At 55.1% G+C, this 25211-nt stretch overlaps 11 protein-coding genes across 11 annotated transcripts; 4 read left to right on the plus strand and 7 right to left on the minus strand.

The window, feature by feature from the left end:
- Positions 1–322: 322 nt before the first annotated feature.
- CC84DRAFT_1119665 (uncharacterized protein) lies at positions 323–2743 on the plus strand (the record flags this gene model as incomplete). The annotated part of the gene is made up of 2 exons (XM_018175559.1): positions 323–1217; positions 1272–2743. Coding segments are annotated over 2 exons (2065 nt in total), but the record flags the coding sequence as incomplete, so codon positions are not given.
- Positions 2744–2893: 150 nt separating this feature from the next.
- CC84DRAFT_1090658 (glycoside hydrolase) lies at positions 2894–4718 on the plus strand (the record flags this gene model as incomplete). The annotated part of the gene is made up of 3 exons (XM_018174364.1): positions 2894–2967; positions 3194–3773; positions 3882–4718. 3 exons carry the CDS (start codon positions 2894–2896, stop codon positions 4716–4718), a joined length of 1491 nt encoding a protein of 496 aa, XP_018036404.1.
- An 81-nt stretch (positions 4719–4799) lies between these two features.
- Positions 4800–6671, minus strand: CC84DRAFT_1244933 (MFS general substrate transporter; the record flags this gene model as incomplete). Its single annotated transcript, XM_018184173.1, has 3 exons — positions 4800–5571; positions 5626–6105; positions 6167–6671. 3 exons carry the CDS (start codon positions 6669–6671, stop codon positions 4994–4996), a joined length of 1563 nt encoding a protein of 520 aa, XP_018036405.1. The 3' UTR covers positions 4800–4993.
- A 603-nt stretch (positions 6672–7274) lies between these two features.
- CC84DRAFT_1196244 (uncharacterized protein) lies at positions 7275–9792 on the plus strand (the record flags this gene model as incomplete). The annotated part of the gene is made up of 3 exons (XM_018181447.1): positions 7275–8128; positions 8185–9629; positions 9761–9792. 3 exons carry the CDS (start codon positions 7275–7277, stop codon positions 9790–9792), a joined length of 2331 nt encoding a protein of 776 aa, XP_018036406.1.
- Positions 9793–9879: 87 nt separating this feature from the next.
- On the minus strand, positions 9880–14410 carry CC84DRAFT_1217317 (P-loop containing nucleoside triphosphate hydrolase protein; the record flags this gene model as incomplete). The annotated part of the gene is made up of 9 exons (XM_018182879.1): positions 9880–9906; positions 9959–10773; positions 10826–10941; positions 11006–12236; positions 12291–12587; positions 12646–13163; positions 13264–13769; positions 13830–14174; positions 14222–14410. The coding sequence occupies 9 exons, from the start codon at positions 14408–14410 to the stop codon at positions 9880–9882; spliced, it is 4044 nt and encodes a 1347-aa protein (XP_018036407.1).
- Positions 14411–15948: 1538 nt separating this feature from the next.
- On the minus strand, positions 15949–16410 carry CC84DRAFT_1053698 (uncharacterized protein; the record flags this gene model as incomplete). The annotated part of the gene is made up of 1 exon (XM_018173508.1): positions 15949–16410. A coding segment is annotated over one exon (462 nt), but the record flags the coding sequence as incomplete, so codon positions are not given.
- Positions 16411–16723: 313 nt separating this feature from the next.
- On the minus strand, positions 16724–19938 carry CC84DRAFT_743742 (TPR-like protein). Its single transcript, XM_018187269.1, has one exon. It carries the CDS (start codon positions 19723–19725, stop codon positions 16939–16941), a length of 2787 nt encoding a protein of 928 aa, XP_018036409.1. The 5' UTR covers positions 19726–19938; the 3' UTR covers positions 16724–16938.
- Positions 19939–20148: 210 nt separating this feature from the next.
- CC84DRAFT_1217320 (uncharacterized protein) lies at positions 20149–21048 on the minus strand (the record flags this gene model as incomplete). The annotated part of the gene is made up of 3 exons (XM_018182880.1): positions 20149–20332; positions 20386–20816; positions 20866–21048. 3 exons carry the CDS (start codon positions 21046–21048, stop codon positions 20149–20151), a joined length of 798 nt encoding a protein of 265 aa, XP_018036410.1.
- Positions 21049–22135: 1087 nt separating this feature from the next.
- Positions 22136–22777, plus strand: CC84DRAFT_1217321 (uncharacterized protein; the record flags this gene model as incomplete). Its single annotated transcript, XM_018182881.1, has 2 exons — positions 22136–22285; positions 22565–22777. 2 exons carry the CDS (start codon positions 22136–22138, stop codon positions 22775–22777), a joined length of 363 nt encoding a protein of 120 aa, XP_018036411.1.
- A 71-nt stretch (positions 22778–22848) lies between these two features.
- CC84DRAFT_743941 (uncharacterized protein) lies at positions 22849–23633 on the minus strand. The gene is made up of 2 exons (XM_018187270.1): positions 23191–23633; positions 22849–23121 (listed from the first exon to the last, which is right to left on the minus strand). Exons 1-2 carry the CDS (start codon positions 23455–23457, stop codon positions 22921–22923), a joined length of 468 nt encoding a protein of 155 aa, XP_018036412.1. The 5' UTR covers positions 23458–23633; the 3' UTR covers positions 22849–22920.
- A 568-nt stretch (positions 23634–24201) lies between these two features.
- On the minus strand, positions 24202–25109 carry CC84DRAFT_1092569 (CT20-domain-containing protein; the record flags this gene model as incomplete). Its single annotated transcript, XM_018174466.1, has 2 exons — positions 24202–24872; positions 24935–25109. 2 exons carry the CDS (start codon positions 25107–25109, stop codon positions 24202–24204), a joined length of 846 nt encoding a protein of 281 aa, XP_018036413.1.
- Between the last annotated feature and the right edge of the window lie 102 nt (positions 25110–25211).

Consider the following 25211-nt stretch of genomic DNA (forward strand, 5'->3'; position numbering starts at 1 on the left):
ATGTGCCTGTAAACTAGTAAAAAATGTTGTTTACAATTGCTCAAGTTGTGTCCACCGCTCGAGTACTTACAACCTAACATACTCAGATATTGCAACTTTCTCTCTCGTGGGAAAGTCAACACCGGTGATTCAGTATCAGATCAAGATCGTAGACTCTCATAGTCAATCGAGCTACCCCAAGCTTCCCTCTCACATCCTGCGTGAGGCTATAGACTCGATTTCCTGTGTCTGGTCGCTCTTACCCAACAGGGTTAGCGGCCGAGGTGCGCAGTTCGCGACAACTTTTGAGCCTCACGACCTGGAATACCACATCAACGCCGTCAATGCCGCCCCGACCCTTCGTGAACGACGCACTATGGCGAACTCTCTGTCCGAGATGGACTCAGGTTCCCATCCAACGGAAAAGTGGTCTCCTTGGCGCCGCGAAGATCTCTCCGCGACCTTCACTTTGCTCCAGTCCATCACAGCAACCTTCGCGCACGTATAATTCAGCCGCTGCTGCCATACCGAATGCATCCCTTCCTCCGACCGTATACAGCGTGCCAGATGGGGGCATTCGTCGTCGTCCAGGCGCCGGCCGAAAGGAGAACAAACACCGTGCTACCGATTTTGTAAACTTCTCCAACGAGGAACTCTACGATCGGCTGCGCATCGATGCCGCGAAGGGGCTCCATCAAGAAGTCATGAACATGCTTAGAATCCTGGTCAAGGACAGGCGGGAGCGACCGAACCTACCCATGTACACGGCTCTGCTGCACTCGTACGTCTCGCCGGAATGGGGTACAGCAGGGAAGATACGCAAAACCCTGGAAGATATGGCGGCTGCAGGCATCGAACCGGGCCCGCGCGCCTGCGAATGTGCCCTCGAGGCTCTCGCCGTACACCCCGATTCCTTCTTGCGCGAGGACATCTTGAACTACATGAAGGAAAGATGGTGGACCCCGACGCCCACGGCGCAGTGTTATATCATTGCAGGGCTGTTAAGAGAACGATGCTTTGAGATGGCGCTGGAACGTCTGGAGAATATGCTCAATGAAGGTACAAGGGTTGACGCTTGGTTATGGGATAAAGCGATATGGATGTTGCTCGAGTTTGGCGAGGTGGAAGAGGCGTTCCATGTGTTGAGCCTCAAACGGAAGACGTCCAATACTGTCGATTCCGGTTTGAGTGGCATTTTGTGGTCGCAGCTTCTCGATGTGGCTGGCAAGAGACAAATTGTGAGTTGATTCTGTTGTGGGGAGTCTGGCGGATTCCTGGCTGACGAACTACAGCCCGAGGCTGCGAGCATGATATGGTATTCCCACGTCATAACCGGCTATCTCAAGCCAACTACAGGGACGTGCCTCAATGTTCTCTCAGTTGCCGCCCGCGCAGGCGATGTCAAGCTCGCTACAGATGTCTTCCGCGTGCTCGCTGAGCGCAATGCCGTGTTTAACCACCACCACTACGAGGCACTGATACAGTGTTACCTTGTAGTAATGGATCTTCCCGCGGCGCTGAGTGTCGTCCTCATCATGCAGGAATCGAGCCTCAAGGTCACCGAAGAGCAATTGCATCCCTTGTTCGCATATCTGAGCAGAGACAAAGAACGACCAATGAACGCGTTCATGCAGCTGCAAGACCTAGAGCGCTCGGGTCGGAAGATTCCCACCGCTGCGGTAAACGTCTGCATAGCAGCCTCCATCAGGCTCGGCAACCTGCAGGAAGCGATCGAGTTCTACAAGGCACTAAAAACCGTCGCAGTAGCCGGTCCCACAACTGCGACCTTCAACGAGCTCTTCCGCGGCTGCTACCGCAGCGGCCGTAAAGAGCTCGCCATGTACCTGGCCAACGAGATGGTCGAGCTCGACATACAACCTGACCGCATAACGTACGACCGACTGATCTTAACGTGTCTCCACGCAGGTGACATCGACGATGCCATCAGCTACTTTGAAGAGATGAGGAGCGAAGGCATGCTCCCGAGACGCGGAACACACGAGGACCTTATTGAACGTGTGCTAAAAGCACGCGATGCGAGGTGTGTTGCGCTGTTGAATTGGTACAAGACGGCTGAATATCGGGTGGAAGCCCGTCTTGCGACTTTGCAAAGGCTGGTTTTCAGGCATTTCGAAGAGGGCGGCGAGAGGAAGAAGAAACTTAGCGAGGACGAAAACGTTCGGGATGGGTTTGATGCGATAGAGGGGAACCGGAAGGGTGATCCAGATTCGGCGTCTAAGAAACAGCAGAGTGCGCAGAGTGCGCTCGAGGCGTTGCAGGGGGAGATGGCAACGACACCCATCAGCACTGAAACGAAGACTGAAGCTGCTGTGCAGAAGGACGACAACAGTGGCATAAATGATACTTCGGCGGCGCTGCCTAGGGACGCCAAACCAGAGACCAAGTCACAACCCGAGTCTCAGACGAGCAGTGTTCCGGACTATACCAGGTTCAATGCCTAGATAATAGGACATGATCCACCACGAGCAATCCAACTGTCTCTTGCATTGTCCCATACCCCAAAACTATCCCGCCCCAAAGTCATAAGACGCTGACACATCCGTCCCCCAGCGCTGATTCACTATCCGCGCCTTAGCGGCCCCCACTCTCCCTTTGCGAGCTTGAGGTGACGCCTCACCGGCCCGTGTCTGACTTTTCGAAATGTGACAAAGCAACTAGTACGACAACACAAATATTCATCCTACTCTTTATTCGTGGAGAAGATGCTTCGTGCCACCAATCCTCGCTTCTCTCGGTCGTAATTCTCCCGGGATGCATGCATGCTGCAGATCCGCCCATCCCAGTGCAGTACTCGGCGCTAAGCGAGCTTTGGCAATGGCATGTTTGTACCATCTTGAAGAGCATGGCTTGAGGGACGGATCTTTGTTCTCGAGGTTTCTTACAAGCTGTGACTATGGCAGAATTCGACTTCGACAACTCTCCTGAAGCTGGACTGAAAGGCTCGCTGCGGAAGGACTTCTTCTGGGGGTACGTACATCACCTACTTCGTGCCTGAACAGCTTCGCCTTCGCAAGTTGTAGGTACTTGCTATGGCCAATTTCCCCTGTACTAGAGCTGCAATATGTCGACGCAGGGACCTCCATCCCGAACATCGGGTCTGTTTGGAGCTCCGACTTTCCCAACTTTCGACGTCTCCTGCCCTCGACACTGCGTCCCTCCTCCCTGAAAGAAGCCACGGCTGATCCACCGCCAGCTACGCAACCGCCGCCCCCCAAATCGAAGGCGCCTGGAACGCCGACGGCAAAGGCCCCTCCACGTGGGACATCCTCGCACACACGCCCGGCCGCGTCATCGACGCCTCCACCGCCGACGATGCAACCCGCTCGTACGACTTCTTCCGCGAAGACGTCAAGCTCATGAAGAGCTACGGCGTCAACGCGTACCGCTTTAGTCTCTCCTGGAGCAGAATAATACCCCTGGGAGGCAAAGATGATCCAGTCAACGAAGCGGGAATAAAGTTCTATTCGGAACTGATCGACGAGCTTCTCGCGCACGATATCACGCCTTTCGTCACCCTCTTCCACTGGGATGTCCCGCAGGCGCTGGAAGATCGGTACAAGAGCATGCTAGATGCTGAGAAATATGTTCCTGATTTTGTGCGGTATGCAAGGGTGTGCTTTGAGACGTTTGGAGGAAAGGTGAAGCACTGGATCACGTATAACGAGCCGGGGGTGTATGCGCTGGCAGGGTATGCTGGGGGCGCTCACGCACCGAATAGGAGCAGCGATCGGGAGAAGTACAGCGAGGGGGATACGAGCACGGAGCCGTGGATTGTACGTCCCCTTCCATTACGCCCCAAAGACAGACACACGCCTCAAAGCGCATTTGTCTGGACGACGTCGAGGTTCGCACTGGACTCCAGCTAAAAGAGAGATGCACAGGTCGGCCACACGCAACTCCTCTCCCACGCACAAGTCTATCGTATGTACAAGGAAGAGTTCGCGCACACGCAGCACGGCACAATCGGTATCACGCTCTCGGGGAACTGGTCCGCGCCCTACGACGCCACCTCCCCCGCCGACATCGCCGCCGCGCAGCGTGCACTCGAGTTCGAAATCGCTTGGTTCGCGGACCCCGTCCACGGCAGCGGTGACTACCCCGCCTCGATGCGCGCGCAGCTCGGGTCCCGCCTGCCCACCTTCACAGACGCAGAGAAGCAGACGGTGAAGGGAAGCTCCGACTTTTACGGCATGAATACGTACACTGCGTTTTTCGTGAGGGATAAGGTGCCTCCGGGACAGCCGATACCGCCCGAAGATCATAAGGGCAATCTCGCGTGGTCGGACATCAACAGCGAGGGCGTGAGCCGCGGCGCCGAGTCTGATACCGAGTGGTTGCGGACATCGCCGTGGGGTTTCGCGAAGCTGCTGCACTGGGTGTGGGACAGGTACCGAGTCCCTATCTACATAACGGAAAACGGCACTACCGCGAAGGGGGAACATGTTCCTGCGCCGCCGGCGGGGGATGTGCTGAACGATGTGCACCGGATCGAGTTCTACCGCGCTTATGTGGGCGAGGTGGCCAAAGCTGTCACGGAGGGGATCGACATCAGGTCGTATTTTGGGTGGACATTGCTGGATAATTGGGAGTGGGCGAAGGGGTATACCGATCGGTTTGGGGTGACGTGGGTAGATTTTGAGAGTGAGGAGAAAAAGAGGTATCCGAAGCGGAGCGCGGCGTTCAATCGGGAGTTCTTTGAGCATCTGATTGCTCGCTGATAGGCAGGAAGCTAGCTTTCAACCTGATGTCTCCGTGCCATACTCGAACACCCTCTAAAATCACGTTTGCCGCATTGTCCATTCTCCAAATCCCCCTTACTTTCGTCGTCTAGTTCAGACTAATCCGCCAACTACGTTCGAGGCACTTCCTCGACGACACCATGCTCATTTCCCTCCCGCGCCTCGCGATCCATCTTCGCTTGCTCTTCCTTCCCCTTCTGGATCAACCTGGAGAAAGTCAGCGAAATCCACATCTGTTCGTTCATCTCTGCCACTTACAAGCTCATCTTGACAGGCTGAATACCCGGAGTCTCGAAGATACTGTCAATCTCCTCCAAGCTGAGATTCGCAGTCTCAGGGAAGATAAAGTACGACAGCCCAAGCTGAATGGTGTTGTACGCAATGTACACCACCCAGATCTTGTACCCTACCTTCTGAATGCCAATGCTGATGCCATATGCTTCTACTACACCGCACGCGCCCTGTATCAGCCCGTAAAGTCCCATCCCCTTGGATCGCAGATTCAGCGAAAGCACCTCCACGGGGTAGAGGTTGTGCATGGTGGCTATGAACGTCGCGCTGAAGCACTGAAACATGAACATCCAGAGGATGGTGAGACCAGCGGTCGTCTTAGAGGGAGACACGTTATAGCGCCAGGAAGTGATAATGGCACAGGTCTGCATGGCAATGATGGTGATGAGGCCGGAGAAGATGAGTGTGCGGCGCTTCCAGAAGTCGATGATCCAGGAACCGAGCAGCGTGAAGACAGTGTAGGTGATTACGAGGCCGAGATTGATGCCGAGCTGAGGGATTTCATCGTGGATGCCGATAGTTTCTAGGGCGGGGGTAAGATCTGGGCACGTTAGCGAGGGTTGGGATGGAATGGATCAGCTAAAGGTAGACTTGCAGTACGAGACGATGCCGCCGCCGTTCCAGGATTGGAAGGCGCTGTATAGAATCAAGACCAAGAGGCGGTAGCGGACGACTTTCGTGAAGAACACGGCAAAGTTCCAGCTCTGCTTGAAGCCCGTGCGCGTACTCTCAAGAGACTCTTCGATCTGAGCGATGACCATGCCCACAATCGGCTCGTCGGTTGACTGGGAGGTCGTCTGGTACTTGGCAATCACTTTCTTCGCCTCTTGGATCTTGCCTTTCTTCACGAGGTAACGTGGCGACTCCGGAATTGTGAAATAGATCAGGACGACGACAATGGCAGGGAAGATGGCTTCGAGGAGAAGCGGAATACGCCACGCTTTGTTTCCGGGCATCTGGCTGAAGCCGATGAGTGCGGCGTCCATGATGATGGAGCCAATGTGAAACGTTGCGCCCATGATACCGACCAGACGTCCACGCAGGTGGACAGGCGCGATCTGCGAGGCGTTATGAGCTTGACATGGTTTCGAATAGGAGGCAAGAATTCAAACGCACCTCAGCCATGTACTGCGGACTGCAACTCGCGACAAGGGTGGATCCAAAGCCCAAGAGGAACCTCCCAGCCATAAACATGGGCATACCAGTGGCCAGACCCTGCAACAACGCAGCCAGAATCGTCAACGCATTGCCAACAAACATAGTACCTCTTCTGCCGATGACATCGCTCAAAGCCAGAAACGGACTGCCCGCGATGGTACCGATACGCATTAGCGCATTCAGCGTCGCGAAGGTGCTTCCCGCTGTGCCAAAGCCGAAGTAGTCATGCCATGATTCGAAAGCATTCAAACCACCAATGACCGCCCAGTCAACACCATAACCGCTCTGGTTGCACAGCTGGATAAACATGATGAGGATGATTCGTAGACCAGTGTTGGACCAGAACTTCAGGGCTTTGGCGGATTCCTTCTGCAGGTTTTCTTCGGAAATGCGCTGAACGACGACTTCTTCGACGTGGACGTCGGCTTTGGCGTGGACGGCTGGGTCATGGCCGAAGGAACGGATTTGTTCTGGTTCTGCCATTTCGATGTAGCACTGTAACTAGGGTTCTCTGTTGTACGCCCAAGGTCAGAGAAAGCAATGAGAAGCTTCAGTGGAAGCAAGAAGGCGACTGTGCCCAGAATTAAGACTCTCGAAGCCTTTCACAACGCCCACTGAAGCTTCTATCTCAGTGGTCGAATGCACGACTCGCGTGCCCTGTTGATCGCGCGTCTATCCCGCAGGTGAACAACCATATTCCCCATGCAACTTGAGCCACGCCCCAATTATTCCATCCACTGGATATCTCCTGCCCCTCTTCTATCTCGGTTCTAATTTTTCCGTTGCAGTTCGAGGCCCCCAGCTAAAGCTTCTTTGGATCTTCGTGGTCGAGCCGATCGTCGAAGGACCGCTTGGGTCACGCCCCGCTCGCACATCCCCCAGTTCCCCATATTCCCGGCGTATGTTCTCGTGGCATCCCGGAAATACATCAGCTTTCTTGGAACATCAGTGCATGCCAATTTGGTCAAGCTGTCCATGATCGAAACACGATCTTCGTTCAGGTAGCACATGTTTTGTGTACCGTAGTACCATCTTGTTCGTATCTGTTGTACTCGACCTAGGATAATCTTCACCCCTAGACAGAAAATGCTGCGCTACCCCTCCCCCGCACACAAATCCGACTGGGAGTCCGCCCTCCCCATTGGCAACGGGCGTCTCGGGGCGATGGTGTACGGCGGAGTGCACACCGAGACGCTTCGCCTAAACGAGGAAAGCGTGTGGTACGGCGGCCCTCAAGCCCGGACGCCCAAATCCGCCGCATACCTTGCCCAACTCCGGGAGCTCATTCGCAAGCGCGAGCATACTGAGGCTGAGAAGTTGGCGAGGAAGAGATTCCTTGCGAGGCCGAGAAGCGCAAGACATTGTGAACCGTTGGGTCAGTGCTATCTTGAGTTTGAACACGAAGAAGAGTTCGGGGATTATGAGAGAACGTTGGACTTGGAGAATGCGGAGGTCAAAGTGGAGTATACGGTTGGTGGGAGCCACGTCAGAAGGAGGTACATTGCGAGCTTCCCGGACTCAGTCATCGCAATTCACATAACGGCCGAACAGCCAGTGCGGTTCTCTGTGAACTTGTCGCGCATGAGCGACAAATGGTACGAGACAAACGAGTTCCTTGACTCGACTGCTGTACGAGATAAGAGTATAATCTTGCATGCCACGCCTGGCGGGCATAACAGCAACAGATTATGTATGGCGGCAGGTGTGCAGTGCTGGGATGCGGCAGGAACAGTCGATGTTGTTGGAGCCTCGCTAGAAGTCGCGTCTACAGACGCACTTATTGTCATTGGAGCGTCGACATCGTATGAACCAAAGATCGATCTGGAAGAGGCCGCTATACAAAGGGTCGCTTTAGCATTCCGACATCATCCTGAGCTATTGTGGGACCGGCACCGAAGAGACTGGCAAGGTATTTACCGCAGGCAGTTCTTTCAATTGCTGTAAGTCGCATGACGACACTCGAACAATGATGATGAGAGTCTAATTACGAATGTAGGCCGAAATCCGACATCAGCAATGAGATGCCCACCCCCAAACGCCTCAAGGATCCTAACGACATGGGCATCATCGCTCTCTACCAGGCCTACGGCCGCTACCTTCTACTTTCCAGCAGCCGCAACACTGACCGCGCGCTCCCTTCAACTCTTCAAGGAATATGGAACCCCTACTTCTCCCCGCCCTGGGGCGCAAAGTACACCATCAACATCAACCTCCAGATGAACTACTGGCCTGTCAACACGGGCAACCTCTCAGAATGCCACATGCCACTATTCACGCTCCTACATCGTCTTGCGATCAGCGGAAAGGATACAGCGAGGGACATGTACGGCTGCGGCGGCTGGTGCTGTCACCACAATACGGACATCTGGGCAGACACGGCGCCGCAAGATGAATGGATGCCGGCGACGTTGTGGCCGCTTGGAGGAGCATGGCTGTGCGTACATATTTGGGAACACTTCATTTTCGACGAGGATATCGAGTTCTTGGCGTGGATGTTTCCCGTGCTGCAAGGCTGTGTGGAGTTTCTACTAGACTTCCTGATCGAAGACGAGAGCGACGAGTGGCTGGTGACGAGTCCTTCGCTTTCGCCTGAGAACACCTTTGTGGATGCGCAAGGCAGCAAAGGCATTTTCTGCGAGGGCTCGACAATGGACATGGCTATTGTCAGAGACGTATTCACCGGCTTCCTCAACAGCCTCGAGAGACTGCAACGCCGCGAGGGGCCCATGTTTGCAACGCAAATCCTCCAGCATCTCACCCGAAAAGTCCGTGACGCCCTTCCCAAGCTCCCACCACCACTTATACACCCCACGTACGGCACAATCCAAGAATGGGGCCGAGCCCCCTACGCCGACTCCGAGCCCGGCCACCGCCACATCTCGCACCTTTACGCCCTCTACCCCGGATCGAGCATAGCCGCCGCCTCCACACCCCGCCTGGCTGCTGCCGCACTAGCAACTCTAGAGCGCCGTCTCGCCCACGGCGGCGGGCACACGGGCTGGAGCCGGGCCTGGCTCATCTGCTTCTTCGCGCGGCTCCGCAAGCCCGCGCAGTGTCTTGAGAATATCCGGGCGCTGCTGCGCGACAGCACGGTACCGAATATGATGGATAGCCATCCGCCTGTACAGCTGGACGGCAATTGGGGAGGCTGCGCGGGGATTTTGGAGTGCCTGGTGCAGTCGCATGAGGTGGTGGAGAGGGATGGGAGAGAAGTTAGGGTGATTAGGATTCTGCCTGCATGTCCGGAGGAATGGTCTGCAGGGACAGTGAGAGGAATTAAGGCGAGAGCTGGTTTCGAGGTTGGGTTTGAGTGGGAGGATGGGGCGGTCAAGGGGAAGGTTGAGGTGAGGAGCAGGTTGGGGTATGAGGTAGTGGTTTGCGTTTATCGGTGTGGAGACGATGACGCAGTGGATGGGGTGGAGTATTTGATTACTGGGAAAGGTGATCATGAAATACTTGTAGGAGACGGTTGCGAGAGGAGCAAGCTACAATGATCATTTATCAGCTTCACGCTGATGCGTTCGTGGATAGAGTTTAATGGCTTGTGGCTATTACAATATGTACGTGCGTAGACCTATGCATGGCACGGGATGAAGACGTCTGACTCTTCCATTAAAGGTGTCAAAGAACAGTAGAAGTGAGAAGATAAATTACAACCATATAGACGTAAGTGCCCTGGCACAGAGGGATACTATCGATCGAGCGCTTGCGCTTGACACTGTATTACAAGTTAGCAAATTGTGCGAATATGTTCGGCGGGTGTTACTGACCATCTGGTAGTATACGCCCCTCTTTCTCAACAAAGCCTGGTGATCCCCCTTCTCGAGCACCTTCCCACTTCCCAGAACGAAGATCACATCCGCGTTCTGGATTGTCGCCAGACGATGCGCGACCGCGATGACTGTGCGCCCGCCCTCGCCTGCGGCTCGCTCAATCGCCTCCTGAACCAGCTTCTCGCTCTCACTGTCCAACGAACTCGTCGCTTCGTCGAGTAACAAGAGTTTGGGACGGCGTAAGAGGGCACGTGCGAGCGACAGACGCTGCTTCTGGCCACCAGAGAGCGACATACCCTTCGGCCCAAGCCGTGTCGCATACCCATCCGGCAACGACGTGATGAACTCATGGATCTGGGCATCCGCACAAGCAGCCTGAATATCCTCATCCGTCGCGTCGTCCACGCTTAGCGCCACATTCTCCCTGATCGTGCCCTCATACAGCGTCGGCTCCTGGCTCACGAGACTAATGTTTTGGCGATACTCGTCCGGATCCAGAGTTGTGATATCTTGCCCATTATATTCTACTTTTCCCGACGTGGCGTCATAGAAGCGCTCGAGGAGGGAGATGGTGGTCGATTTGCCGCATCCTGATGCGCCGACTAGAGCAGCAAATTGGCCAGGCTGGATGGAGATGTTGAGGTTATTGAGGACGGGAGTGGGACGCAATTGATAGGTGAATTGGACGGAGCGGAAGTCGATGGCAACGCCGGAGGGAGAAGGCTCTATGGGTGCGTAGGTCGGAGGTGGGGCATCGCGCGCGGGGCGCATACTGAGGATTCGATTTGCAGCGCTGGTGGCTTGGGCGATGTCTGTAAGCGCTATAAGCTTGGAAGATCAGGTTCTTGTGGATAGAAGACATACTTGGCGCGAAGGAGAACCACATTCCTGCCGCGACGGCGCCTTGGACGATGGACATGTAAATTACGAAGAAGTCGGTGACCTCGTACTCTCTGGAGGCTAGCAGGGTTCCACCATACCTGTGAGACTCAGCGACGATCTATCGAAGTGTTGTGCATATGTCAAAGAATGCTAAAGACTTACCAGAAGGACAATGCCATGCATCCTAGCTCAACACTGTCCGAAGCGGCAAAGACAACTGTTCCGAGCCTCGCATCGCTGAAAGCCTTCTTCACGTGGTACCGTAGCAGCGTCTCGTATCTATTGCCGATCATGTCTTCCATGATCAATGAAAGAACTGTCCTAAACGCCCCCACAGCCTCAGTCCCAAACTGCGAGCTCTCTTCGAATACAGCAGCATTGGTCTTTTCGAACTTTTGTTCGATGCTGAGGCGGAGGTATCCCGCAGCGAGAATCGGAGGTAGCGCGGCGAAGAGGCCAACAAGAGATAGTTTCCATCCGTACACGAAGGCGATGATTGTGGAACCAACCAGGTTGACCACAGCTATGGCCGCCATCGACATCTCAGTGCTCATGAGTTGCTGGAGCTGTGTTGCGTCACCGCTTACTCTGGACGTCAATGTTCCCGCCGAATGACCTTCGCGATCGAAGAACGGTATGCGCTGCCTTATCAAGTTGAGGAGATACTCTTGTCTGTAGTGACGGGTAATGGCGATGGAAATCATGTGAGTGCAAAAGCCGATAGCGAAGTACGCAATCCCGACGCCAGCAGCTTCGATGCCGAACATGCCGGCCCAGAAATAACCCTTCTGCACAAAAGATTGACCACTCAAGGTGAAGACTTGAACAACATTGGCAAAGACGTATGCCTGTATGGGATACACAGCTCCAGCGCCGAGGATACCCACGAAGGCGAGCAAATATAGGACAGTGTGGTGACGTTGTTCCAATATCATACGCCCACCGGTACTCATGAAACTCTTGTCAGTCCACTCCGGCTCATCTTTTGATGCTGGACGATCTTCTTCTGTTTCCACGATGTCGGATTTTTCGGTCTCAGCGGTCTTCGATTTTCGCAGCGGTGCATCTGCAAGCTCTTCATCTGCTTCCATAGCAAGGTTCTGAGCGTAGACGAGACTATGATAGACGCCGTCTTCAATCTTAACGAGTTCATCGTGGCTACCCTGCTCAACGAGTTTTCCTTGTCGCATCACTATAATCTTATCAGCGCGCTTGATAGTTGACAGACGATGCGCGATGACAATGGTCGTTCGATTCTTCGAGACACGGTCCAGGGCATCCTGCACGATCCGCTCGGTACGAACATCGATCGCACTGGTGGCTTCGTCGAGAATCAGGATGGGCGGCTGCTTGACGATACTTCTAGCGATCGCGATTCGTTGTCGTTGTCCACCTTCATGCGATTAGCGTAAGTGTTTTGCACACAGTCAATCCTTGGAGAACTTACCGGATAGCTTGATGCCACTCTCGCCCACCATGGTGTCATAGCCTTGCGGCAGTCTGTCTATAAATTCATCTGCGTAAGCCTCTTTGCAAGCTTCCTTGACCATCTTCATTTTTTCTTCTTTCGTCAAGTCTTGCCATTTCGTTCCACAGAGACCAAATGCGACGTTGTTAAAGAGGGTGTCGTTGAATAGGAATGGCTCCTGTTGCACAAGCCCAATCTGGGAGCGCCACCATTTGAGATCAACCTGGAGAAGGTCTATGTTACCAATACGCACGGTACCTGTACATGTATTGGGCCCTGAAGACGTTCATAGTAAGCGAACTGCTTGCAAAGCTCCCAACGGAGCGTGACTCACCGAGGTTGACTTCCTCTTCTTTCTCGCCCGACTTGACCAACTTCTTGTCCTTGTTCTTGCCTTTCCTCCACCCCTTCTTCTTCTTCTTCGTTTTCTCATCCTGAATGGGTTCTTGTCCAACCAGATCCGCCGGTGCGGAATCCTCGGTCTTGTCTTTGGTCACCTGCTTAGCAACCGTACCTGATAGGTCGTACCACCGTTGTATGAGACCGACAATAGTGCTCTTTCCGGAACCAGAAGGACCAACAATAGCTGTGAGCTTCCCAGCTTCAAATGTAGCGTTGAGACCATCGAGGATCTGCACGTTCGGACGGCTCGGATACGAGAAGGCAACATTTTCAAACGAAATGGATTGCTCAGAGGATATCTCTGGTTCTTTCAGGCCAGAAATATCGGGGACTGGGAAATCGATAGTGGCGAAGATCTCGGAGGCAGCCGTCGCAGCTTTGGTTATGGCTATGAATGGGCCTGCTACGCGCCCAATCAGCAGGACCGCCGTCATTACAGAGAAGAGGACCCTGTGTGGATTAGCACAGTCGAAGAAGTCGGTAGCGGCCGAAGAGATGACACGAGCCATGATCACTTCCCAGCTTGAAACGCAAGGATAAAGCCACTTACACGACGATGTCTCCGATGTTTGAAGTATGTCCGTGCTCGTACTGTCGCACTCCAAACCAAAAGGTTAGTCCGAAGGTGCCGTACATCGCCATCATGGAAGGAGCCATCACTAGGCCCATCCAAGGAGCTACTTTTCTGCCCTGCTTTTTCGCATTGTCCAAGAGCACTTCGTGTTGTTTAGCTAGTTTTGCCTGTGCGCCGAATGCTGCCACGATGCGGATCGAAGAGAATATCTCGTATGCGACCGCAGATGCCTTCTCGAGGATCGCCTCTGTAGCCTTGGCTTCTTTCATCAGCGGTGGAACTATGATTCCGTACGTGATGAAGATGAATGGTAGCGAGATGCTAGCGATAAGAGTGAGAAGCGGTCCTTTGACGAACGCAACCACATATAGACCGATTGTGAAAGCGAGAGATTGGAAGAGCAGAGCGAGTTGTTGCGAGATACCGAGTTGAATCGTGTTCGATGAGGTGGTGATGCGCGTCGAAACTTTACCAGGTGAGATCTATGGAACGTCATGAATGGTGAGTGTGTATTCCCTGCAATCGATCTGGGGTCAACTTACAGTGTCAATGACGCTTACGGGTTGCGCAAATGTCGCCCTCAGGTAAGCTAATCGAAGCGCAGCACTCATTCGAAGTCCACTGATCCGTATTGTGAACATCGAAATGTAGGACATGCCGAATTTGGCTATGAAGAGATAGACAATGTACAGGGCCTGCTTGTTGACTTCTGACATGAATTCCTCTTTGGTCACTGTCGAATTGGGGAGAAAGTAGTCTGTAAAATGACCAACGAGCTGGCCAAAAACTATGTTCATCAAAGGCATTGTTATTCCTGCGCCGATCGATGTGAGAACACAAAGGGCGATAAACAATGCGTCCAGCTTCGTGCCATACGTGAATACTCGCTGAGAGCATGAGTGAGACGAAGCCTAGTGCTTGGTACGCGACTTACAAAATAGTTGCCCAGTCCAGCATCAGCTTTCTTCTTTTTAGTCAGGCCATCCTCGCCATCGTCCACAACAACGTCTTGTGATTTATCTATGTCCACTGCTGCCTCCTCGACTAGCTGGATCTGCTCTGCGGGATTCTGCGCAATCGCCGCAGAAGGAGATGGCAAATGGGCATCTTTTTCGACACTCATCGTGAGTAAATCAAGACGCAGATAGAGAGGTTGTCAGAGTGTGTCAGTGAAGCGAACCCATGAGCGCCGGACAAAGTTGAGGGACAAATTGCTGATGCCTGGGGAAGTTGCGCGTTACAATGCTTGGAAGGAGAATACGAGATACGGCAGCCAATTGACTTCGCGACGATGCCCGGAAGGGGTAGTAAGCTCGCCACGGCGGGTCGACAAGAGCAGAGGGGTGGAGCTCGCGTTTGAGAGCCGGCTCATTCGCATGCAGCTCCCTTATATCCTCTGCCCTGCCAGGAAATCAGCAAATGGAAACGATGGCAAGCGCGTGTTCCATCGCATTTCGACGCTAATCCCAAAAGGAGCGAGGAAATGCGAGGTTCCGTGCGCCGCCTCTCGACGTGAAAAGGCCAGCTGCAGGCACCGGCGTTTTCGCCTCGCAGAATCTCGACGGAAGGAGGGTTCCAGCCGGCTTTCGAGTCGCAAAGAGTCATAGGCAACGCAATCTGGTCTCGCAAGTCCTATTGAGGACGTGAACTGCGAACCTCCAGCGGGCAGGTACGGGGTAATGCGCTAGGCGAACGGGTGATCCTCAGCGCCAAGCCATCGGCACTCAGCATACGAGTCGCCGTGTTTACTTCATCGCCGCCGACTCTCACACCGCACCACTTGGCGCTCATGGCCTCACAATCTCGCCGCAAACCCTCCCACCCGGCGCTGAAGCAGGCAATCCAAGTCGTTTGCGAAAACACGTAAAGGTATAGTCCGAGACGGATACATGTGATTTGCACTAATCGCCACTACACGGCGCTTGCCTGTTTGGGAGAATCTCCTGGCCAAGCATAAACCCGACCATGCAAATTCAAAGCGCGCTCGGTTGGCACTGTTTTACCGTTCACCAACGTCACTTGCTGTGCAGAGCTAATCAATGAAGAAGTTATGTCTTTCTCTGGGCCTTCGTCAGGTTGATTCAGAGCATCGCCAGCTATCTGCCACCCCACGAAGAAGCGTTGCTAGCTCTCCCCTGCAAACGAATGCTTTACACTCTCGGTCCTGGCTCATGGAATACGCTCTCCAACTTGCTCAAAGAGCGCAAGATGTTCATGTGCTTGCTAGAGCGTGATCTACCGGCTACTACGCGTGCAACTATCACCTACGGCGCAAACTCTCCCACAGCTACCCTTCCAACTTGATGGACAATTCAAGGCGTCATGATTCGTAACGCTTTCGAGCATGGTGACGGATCTGAAGTTTACTTTCCGGAATCCATGCCGGAGCCGCAGTTACACTATGATTAGTATGAGATAGGGCAAGAGGACATAAATTTGAAGAGCTGCATCTTCCCCAGGCTGAATTAGTCCAGGGAGGATTGACTACCACGGTGCTTTCGATTGCGATTTTCTTTATTTCGGATGACGCAGGCTGTAGATAATTTTCTTGCCCCACTAACTGACAAATGGATCGTAGGGAGAATAGCGCTCCCGCGAAACCTCTACACTCACTCCCTTTGCCAATATCTTTTCCATCGAAACCAGTGATACTCAGTCCTCCGGCGCACCCACCCCGCCGACACCCACCAACACCCCCGCCAATACATACGCCCCCACAACCTGACTAACCGCACTCACACCATCCCTCCCCAACACCCCCACCGCACCTTCAAACACCGTATCACTCACCTTCCCATATCCCCTCGCCAGCTCCAGTCCCAGACGATACACGACGTTTTCCTTCTCACCCAGCCCCGCTACGTCCTTCCCCTCAAGCGCCGCAGAGATTTGGGAATCGGAGAGGCCTGCGGAGAGTCCGGCTTTGCGATGCGCGTACGCTACATATTCGGACTTTGTCACGCTCGTGGTCGCGATGATTGCGAGTTCGCGCTCGCGGGGGGTCAGGAGGGGCGTCGTGTTCACCTTGACCGCGAAGGCGAGATACGGGGCGAGGACATCTGGCGTATATGACAGCGCACCAAAGGGACCGAGTAAGTTGCCGGCCGCGTCTTTGAGCTCGATGCCGGGCCCGAAGGTGTCGCGGACTGCTTGCTCTGCTGCTTCGAGATCGGCTTGTTGCGCGGGTGTGAGAGCGGTTGCTGGGAACCGGGGGGTGGACATTTTGGTTGGATCGGAAACGCGGTGTGTTATCAGACGTAGAGAGGGTAGGGGGATCAGAGTGTTGTGCTTTCACGTTCGCGGTTGGGGGTGGATGTACCTGTGTCTACGGGTGGTGGAGCGTCATGTGGAGGCAGGGTTGGAGTAAGCGGCGAGGGTAAGCGGACGCCCGGCTTGGATCGGTGTAAACTTCAAAGGCAGTTTTGGGGGCCATGTGAGCGGCGTTGTTGTCAGTTTGAGGGGTTGTATGGCAAGCGTAGCACGGTACTGAGGAGAGGGCAAGCGTTCACATCCACGCGCTTATACACCTGAGGCTGTATCTCGACGCGGGACTGCAAGTGATGTTAACGTTAACTTTTCAGTCCAATCGCTACTTTCGAGAGTGCATCTACGACTTCTTCGTCTCCGCAGCAGCTTTCCTCTCACAGTCGCTCAATCCCTGTTCTTAAGCTCGTCCAGCCGCTCCTTCAGCTTCTCCCACCCCGCGCTATCCTCCCACGCCTCTTTCGCCTTGCCCATCACACTCCTCACTGCACTCCTAGCTTTGAACTTCCAATCCTTTGCCACCAGCTCCCCACTCCCTGCGCCCAGTCCCTCCGTCCGCTCCCTCGGTCCCAGCGTCTCATAAGCATCCACCAGATCCACCGTCTGCTGCACGACCCCATCCCACTCCTTCTCCCCCTTAGTCTCCCAATTCGGCTGGCTCGTCACCGCCCGCCACGCCTTCTCGTGGCACTCGAGCGCCGACCCAGGCCGGCTGCTGTGCATGTACAGCGTGGCCAAGGTGTTCCACAGCGTGGGAGACACAGTAATCAGCGGCTTGATGTGCTTCTCGACGAGCTCGTTGACCATGCGGGGCAGCCCGGGCTTGCTGACATCAAAGCCACCGTCGGCCTGGACGACGTGGCGCACGAGGAGCTCGAGCAGCTCGTCGTCGACGCACGCCTCGCCATCGGTGGCGCCGCGGATCTCGCAGATGCGGCGCTGCGCGTTGACGACGTCGGACCAGGAGGGCGGGTTCGTAGACCCCGCGACGGCGAGCACGTTGGACCAGATGCGGTAGTTGTCGTGCTTGAGGGCGGCGGCGCGCTTGAAGGCTTTGAGAGCGTCGGTGCGCGGGTGGTTGGTGACTTTGGCTTCGGAGAGCTCGCCGTCCTCGTTTGTGGATGTTTTGGGGCGGAGATGGAGGAGGGCGGCAGCGAGGTTGCTCCAGGCTTCGGCGTCTTCATCGTCGAGTTGGACGCAGCGGGAGAAGGCTTCCACGGCGTCTTTGAAGCGAAGGAGCTCGAGATAGGCGCAGCCGAGGGCGAACCAGGCGGGATGGTTTAGAGAGTTGGTCTTGAGAGATAGCTCATACGCTTCTGCGGCTTCCGCATATTCCTTACGTGAAAAGTATCGTTGACCCAGCGAGCGCTGTGCACGACCATATCGCTTGCCTGAAACCTCCCACGCCTTCTGGTACATGGCCACATCTGCATCGATATCTCCCAGGATACAGTAAAGTCGTGGGGCTTCTCCGGGGGCTGGATCACGTTCTGCGCCTTCCCACTTCTCCTCGTCGGGATCGGCCGCCTCATCGTTGCCATTCGTTGCATGGAACAGCTGCCTTCGAATGATACGCTTGGCTTTTTCCTCTTTCTCAGTCGCAGCATAACACAACGCGGCCTCGGCCCACATTTGCAAGCGCTCGTAGATCTCCAGCGCAGTCCGCAGACCGCCCAGGCTGACCCATCGGGCGGCGAGCTCGGCCTCTAACTCCCAGCGCGACGGAGAACATAGCGAAAAAACATATCTTAGACGCTCGTTAACTGGGGCGGATTCGCCTTCTTGTGCCTTCGGCAGGAACGAAGTCACTTGAGTACCAGTTTCCGCGTCCGTGGTCGCTTGACCAGAGGTGTCCGCGATAACCTGGTCTACAAGGGCCTGCAATTGTAGAAGTCCTCTTTCCATGGTTCGAGATTTGTAACCCTCAATGCGACTTCGAACAAGCAACGCTTGGGTATAGACCTGCCAGTTCGAGCTCCCGCCTTCTAAGACTCGCGTAGCATACGGGATCGTCTCCTCTCTTGTGATGCCATCGGCGGGGTTAGTGTTAGTGATGGAAGACGCCAGCTCGAGCAGGATCACCGAGTCCAGAGGGTCTAGTTTGGGTTGGTTCTCGGGGTCCAGGGACGCAAGACTAGCCGGCAACGAAGATTCGTTTTGAATCTCGGTTGGCGCGGCCTTAGTGAAGGAAATCGACTCGAACAAAGTATCGTCATTCAAATCCAGAGCCTTAGGCTTCGACGCTGTTTCTTCGGATGATCCGGTTGTCTCCGAACCTGCACTGCGCGCCAATACCAAAAGCTGGCTGGTATCCTTCTGCTGGAACTTCGTCCGCTTGCCCATCAACCCAGTCAGAGCGAATTCAAACTTCCTCTCTGAAGTTGCCTGGTCAAGATCGGCCTTCGCTTTCTTGTCGAAGCCATGGTGGGTATGAATAGCTGCCCGCTCCAGCAAGAAATGAACATGCAAATCCTTCGCCTCCTTTTCTGGAGACCTGGATAGGATCATGCGCTCGACTGTCGCCAGGTCATCATAGATAGCCTTCTGCAGTGAGGGCGCCGGCTCTGACAGCAACCGCTGGTGGATGAAGTTCACTCGCAGTCTGGCCCAGAATGAGTGCTCCACGTATTTCTGGATTGGGGGAGAAACCAGGATGGTTTCTGCAAGACAAAGAAGCTCCATGTTAGGTGTCAGCGCAAACGCTGCGACGCCATCCGCACTAAGAGAGGCAACGAGATCGGCTCGCAGCTTGCTCAGTGCTGTGGTGCTCGATGTGATATCCTTCGGAAGCAGTATTTCAGCCGAAGTGAACGGGAGCGGAGGCCCCGTGACATTAGACTGCAGGAACGCATAGAGCGCGGCAACCGCCGCCAGGAAGAACAGGTTCTGGCGATAGGCAGGCGTCTGTTCAATCGGAACACCAGTTTCTCCGGTTCGATTTGACAGGATCAAACCCAGGCGGTGGAAGATGTAATCACTCCATGACGGGAAGTCCTTGAGCTGGGTACTCCGCGTGTTGTCGTCGTCCTGGTGGCCTAATAGAATTTGAATTTCGGGCGTTTGGAGTACCGTTAGAAAATCTCCGCTTTCGACGGCTTTCAGAGTGTCTCCGAGCACGCTGGCGAGCTCTTCGGGCAGAGCGCTCCGGAAATAATCAAGAAGGACGTCTCCCATTTTCGCAATATCTCTTGAATCCTGCAAATACCGCGAGTTGTCAAATATCACACGTTGGGCAACGATGTATTTGATGGTGGAGAAAATTAGGCGGTGGCGCGCTAGCTGCTTTAGTCATGCGGGAGAAGCAAATGGAAATGGCAGCAGCGAGTAGAGGTTATACAACGATAACAGGTGGTATTTCATAATTTTGCGAGACCATACAGCCGAAACCGTATACTCTTGAGAGTTTTATAGAAATCTTTCATTACTCATTATAATCCGATCGCGGGGCGTCAGATCGAAGACAACTACTCATTGAAGACATGGACTGACTTCCAACAAGACAGTGGACATTACACAAACTAGAGACAACTTGAGAGACTCCAACACAAACCGAGGCGCCTGTAGCCACAGTACCTCAGAAATCACAGCACAGACACCCTAGTCCGAATCGCTGCTAGACGAGCTGCTAGATCCGCCGCGGCTCTTCGACCTGTGCTTCTTGTGCTTCTTGTGCTCCTTGCCGCTATGGCTGCCGGCATACAGTCCACCTAGTCCGGCGCTGCCAGCGTATGAGGCACTGTGGTGCGAGCCGCTGCCGTGCTTCTTATGCTTCTTCTCCTTCCTGTGGCACTAGTCAGTAACACTTCAACATTTGGAGTCGCATTGCGAGCTTACTTTTTGTCTTTCTTGTCCGAGAGCATGTTCGCGCCCACAGCACCTGCCACGAGGCCACCAACAGTGCCCAAGACGCCGCCACCCATCTTGTTGGCCAGGAACGCGCCGCCCGCACCTCCGATTAATGTCGAGCCAAGACCGCGGTCGCCCTCCGCAGGACCTCCTGGACCTCCGGGTGCTCCATACTGGCCCTGGCCCTGGCCGTACTGGTCATGCTGGCCGTATTGACCTTGCTGTGGCTGGTGTTGGCCGTAGCCCTGGTCGCCGTATCCTTGCTGCGCCGGCGCACCGTAGTGCTGCTGCTGCTGTTGCGGGGGGTAGGGAGAGTGTCCGCGGTTCTGGTCGTAGCCTTGGTTGTAGTCGCCCTGGGGTGGCGCGCCGTAGCCTTGCTGTGGGGGCTGATATGGCGATTGCGCCGGGGGGTAGGGGCTCTGAAGAGCATCAATATACGGGCAGTGACGAAAGAATGGTCGCGCTTACATGCTGCTGTTGGTGCTGGGGAGGGTACTGGCCTTGCCCCTGGCTATACTGGTCGTGCGGCTGCTGGCCGTACGCCGGCTGCTGAGGGGGGTAGTTGTGGCCTTGCCCTTGCTGGCCATACTGCTGTTGCGGCGGGTGCTGGTTGTGAGAACCGTCCCCGCCGTAGTAATCGTAGCTGCTCATAATGGTGGTCACAAGGCTTGGTGAGGTGTCGTGGAGGTGGTAGAATAGAAAGGGGTCGAGGGGCGGAGAGTAGTAAGAGCTGATGGCGGGGGAGGGGTTGGACAATCACACGGCTTTAAAGTAAGACGTGCGGCGTGTGTCAGCAGGGGAGGAAGCGCCACATGGACGGGGAACGTCACTTGGGCAGGCGGTGGTGCCCGAGCCGCAGCATGGCGTTTACTGGAAGGTGCGGCTGAGCTGCGCGCGTTTGGGAGCGAGTGCAGCTGGATGCGCGCGTTGAGTTGCGACGACGAGGCTCGGAGGTACTACACAGCCACCTGCGCCACACTTCCCCTCGGGCGTCCCTCCCAACGGACAGCGGATGCCCAACCAACCGAGCTCTCCGAGGGAGCCAAGCGCACGCGTATCGAGAATGTGCGATTGTTCCTTACGCTAATCGATGTCGGTATACGTCGCGGGGTAAGACAGACGTGGTCTCGCAGGCGAACACCGGCGATGCTAGATGCGGTCAAAGCTGTGGACGTACACCGAATACGGTTGGCCAGGGCTGAAGATTATTTCCGTCTCGCATGGACGGCATACTGTCGGAATTAGTCAGCACGGTAGTAAGAGACTCCTGAGGAAATCTGGTGATATCCTTCACTTGCTGTGAACAGCACTAGTGTAGAGCACACTTCTGGGGTGAGAAGCGCAAAGAAGACAGAATGTTGGCTGTATGCACAGTATTCTACCCCGCTACGTCATGTCTTTGTATGTCTTCCAGCGATTGATACCAGGCTGCTGTCGGGGCCATGAATCTCGCCGGCATCGCCTATTCAAAGCTCAAGAAGGCTCCTGGTTGCCAACTGATATGCATAAACATGTCCCAAGACTCCAACTATGTGTCGACTGTCACGAAACTCACGAAAGGGCTGAAGCCGTCATGAGGACACCCTAGGGCAGAGTGATGGGAGACGAAAGGGCTGCTCAGGTGTAGATAATGGGCTATATCCATCGTGGAGCAGCACGAGTCGTTGTCTGGCTTGGAAGTCTGACCCCGATCCTGGAATCTGGTCTGGATGCATATCCCGAGGCGGTGAGAGGAGACATGGCAAAACGGCAGGACCCAAAGTCCACCGCAACAGAGAGCAAGACGCCTGGACCTTCAGCTGCAGGTGCAAAGAAGGGCGAACCTGGGAACAAAAGCGCGGTCGATTTCGATGAGTTTGCCAAGGACGTAGCAATGCTCACCATGATGGTGCTTTTCCTGACTCGACGCTGGTCGCAGACTGTGGACTGTCCAAGAGTGCTGCCTCGCTCGAGACGCAGTGTTCCCGATCGATACAAAAGAATTTGACCTGCACCTCATGCATCAGGCACTCCAAATTGAGAAAGTCTTCAAACCTTCGATGGCGGTACCGGAGTCCTACAATGGAGGAGGTTTCAAGGGAAAACTCTTCACGTGTTCCGTGACATTCAAGAAGTGGTTCGCACACGAGAGGTCGGCATTCAGAAGGAACATGCTGAGACACGCAAGGAATATATGGCAAGGAGGAAAGTGTCTATGCAGATCGAGAGGAAGAAAGTGGAAAGGCTTGGGGTGGAACTGAAGAATATTCGAGAGACGAGGGGGAAGAGGAGTGGGTGGCAGCTTCTGGGAGAGGTGTACGTCGAAGGTGTCATGAACGGCGAAGTTGCGGACACCATGACCCAGAGGATGGAAAGATGTAGCTTCGAGTGGAACCGGTGAGAGAATTGAGGGGTCTCCCACCTGAGGCATGGAGAAGGACCAGTCTGCCCTGGGCAAGCCCCTTGCTCCTTTGGAAATACAGGAACACTACATCTAAAGCTCCCAGCCACCCCACCTTCTTATCCCCAAACCCGCGCAAGTACTTACGCAAGCACCTTCGCCGCACGACACAGAATCGCCACTGAGGGATACGACGCCGCCCAGAACGCTACCGTGCGCAAATAGCTGGTCTTCCTCCGACTCGTCCTCAGGTAAAGGTAATTATACGCCACCCTCGCACCCACATGCACCATGGTATAATAGTCCATGCTCGCCTTAGGTTCCTTCATCAAGTAGCCAAACACCTATGCCCACCGGTTAGCCCATCCCTCTCCCATCTCTGCGGCAATTCACAAGGTAAGAACAGAACGTACAACAGCGACCCCCCAAACGCCCCACCACTCAAACCCATTTTGCTGCGCAGCTTGGCCTCTCAAAATCGTCTCCTCGACCTCGCTCAGTTTCTTGCCGCTCGCAGCCTTGGCATTCAGGCGCGCCACAAAAGCGCGCGGGTTCTGATTTGTCCAGCCGCCTTGGACTTTTTGGGACTGCGCAAGGTAAATGGTGTACCAGTGAGGCAGGGCCGAGAGGAGGAGGGTGAAGGGGAGGGAGGCGATGCTGAGGTTGATGGAGTCGAACATGTTGAGGTTGGTGATTGGGGTTGAGGTTGGGGTATTAGATTCAGATGGCGATATGGTAGTGGGAACTGAGAAATAAGGTTGGCTCACAGACAGGGGATACGGAGCATAGATGTAGTGACAGGCTTTTGATATTTTTAATTTTCCTGTTTGGGAACCGAGGTACCGAGGTTTTTTGTAGCTTGCTGGTGTTCGCACAAGTAGGGCCGATAGCTGTACCTCAACGTTCCGTGCATATATGAGGCGTGCAGCGTGCTATGCCATAATCCTACGTGCAGTCGGTCGGAGCTAGAAGAGCACCGTTTCTCAAACGCATATTCTGCAAAGAGAATACCGCGCACTTGCAGCAAACTCCATGCTAGTGCTGCCATGGCCATTCGAGCGCGCAAGCAATGAGGAATTGAGCGCAGAAAACCTTGGCTCCAGCAACTTAGAGCTGAAGGCGCGGACGGATGCGCAGCCGTCTGATGGCTGCCATAGAGAATTCAGCGAACTACACACAGCTGGTGTACTAGGCCCAGACGGCTATCCAAGACATTGGTATCTTCCGTTGCTTTTGGGAGCGTCGCTTTGAGAGGCTGCAAACCTTGGGGCTGGTCCAACCATCGCACTGACCCTTGCCCTAAAAGATCGGAGGCCTGAATCCTCCATCGGAGTGCGGTCGTACACCAACCTCGGAGCGTTGTTCTCGAAGACGCGGATCCGTACAGACTCTCCGTATGGTTCATTGGTAATCCAGGATGGCATTCACCTCTTCCGTGTCCGTTTCGGAGCTGGCTGTGCTTTGCCTTTGTTCCTGTTGGTCCTACGGGTGCTGGGGGCGGTGTCTTCTTCGGATTCGGAGCTGGACTCGTCTTCGTCCTCGTCGTCATCTTCCTCTTCTTCTGCAGAGTCGGAGACGGCAGACTGAGCTTTGGTGTTCTTTGCAGCCTGGCCTCTGCCTGCTTTCGCGCCCTTGGCAGCTCCCTTGGTTGCGCGCGTGCCCTTCCCTCTCTTGGACGCCGATGTTGCCTCTGCGGCGCTTTCGGTCAGCTGCGACAGGATGCCATCGGGCTGGTCCTTTAGCAGGCCCATGTCGGGCACATAGAGCAGCTTCTCGTCGTCGGCGGCGAGCGTGGGCGGGGAAGACGACGCCTCGGAATCCGGGCCGTGGAAGCGTCGCTCCCAGATCATGTCGCCGAACTCGTCCTCTGGGAGTTCGAAGTCGGGAATGGCGGGCGCCTCGTCTGGGTCAAGCGGGTCCGGGTCGTCGCTGAAGGTGTAGGCGTCCTCACGCTCGTCCAAGGCGCGCAGGTCGTACAGGGAGGCGACCTTGCTCCAGATGGCGGGGATGCGCGTGTGGGGAGCGTCGTCGGCGGCGAAGCCGTGCGAGCGCAGGTCGGCGTGGATGGAGATCATGCGGAAGTGCTTGTGGAGGCCTGCGGGGACTCATCAGTGCATCGCTCCTTCCTGCAGCCTTGGACCCGGGCAGTGGCTGTACCTGTCGGCTTCCACTTCATCATGCTCTTGAACAGCTGCGTCTCCTGCTCGTCGGCCCACGCATCGTTGAGCAGCTCCTGCTCCGCCGTCGCGCCCGTGTCCTGCGGTGTTCTGGGCTGCGCGTCGGGGCGGGGCGTCGACGCGGCGCTGGCTTTGGCTTTCTTGCGCGGCGGCATCGGGTCGCGGTTGTTGTGGTGTCGTGCAGCTGGGCCAAGCGTGGTTGCAGAGCTTCGGAGGAAAGCACCAGGCTCGCGTATTCGTGCCTCGTAGGGCCGACG

This window comes from Paraphaeosphaeria sporulosa (assembly GCF_001642045.1).
Source record: "Paraphaeosphaeria sporulosa strain AP3s5-JAC2a unplaced genomic scaffold CC84scaffold_5, whole genome shotgun sequence".
Taxonomy (NCBI): domain Eukaryota; kingdom Fungi; phylum Ascomycota; class Dothideomycetes; order Pleosporales; family Didymosphaeriaceae; genus Paraphaeosphaeria; species Paraphaeosphaeria sporulosa.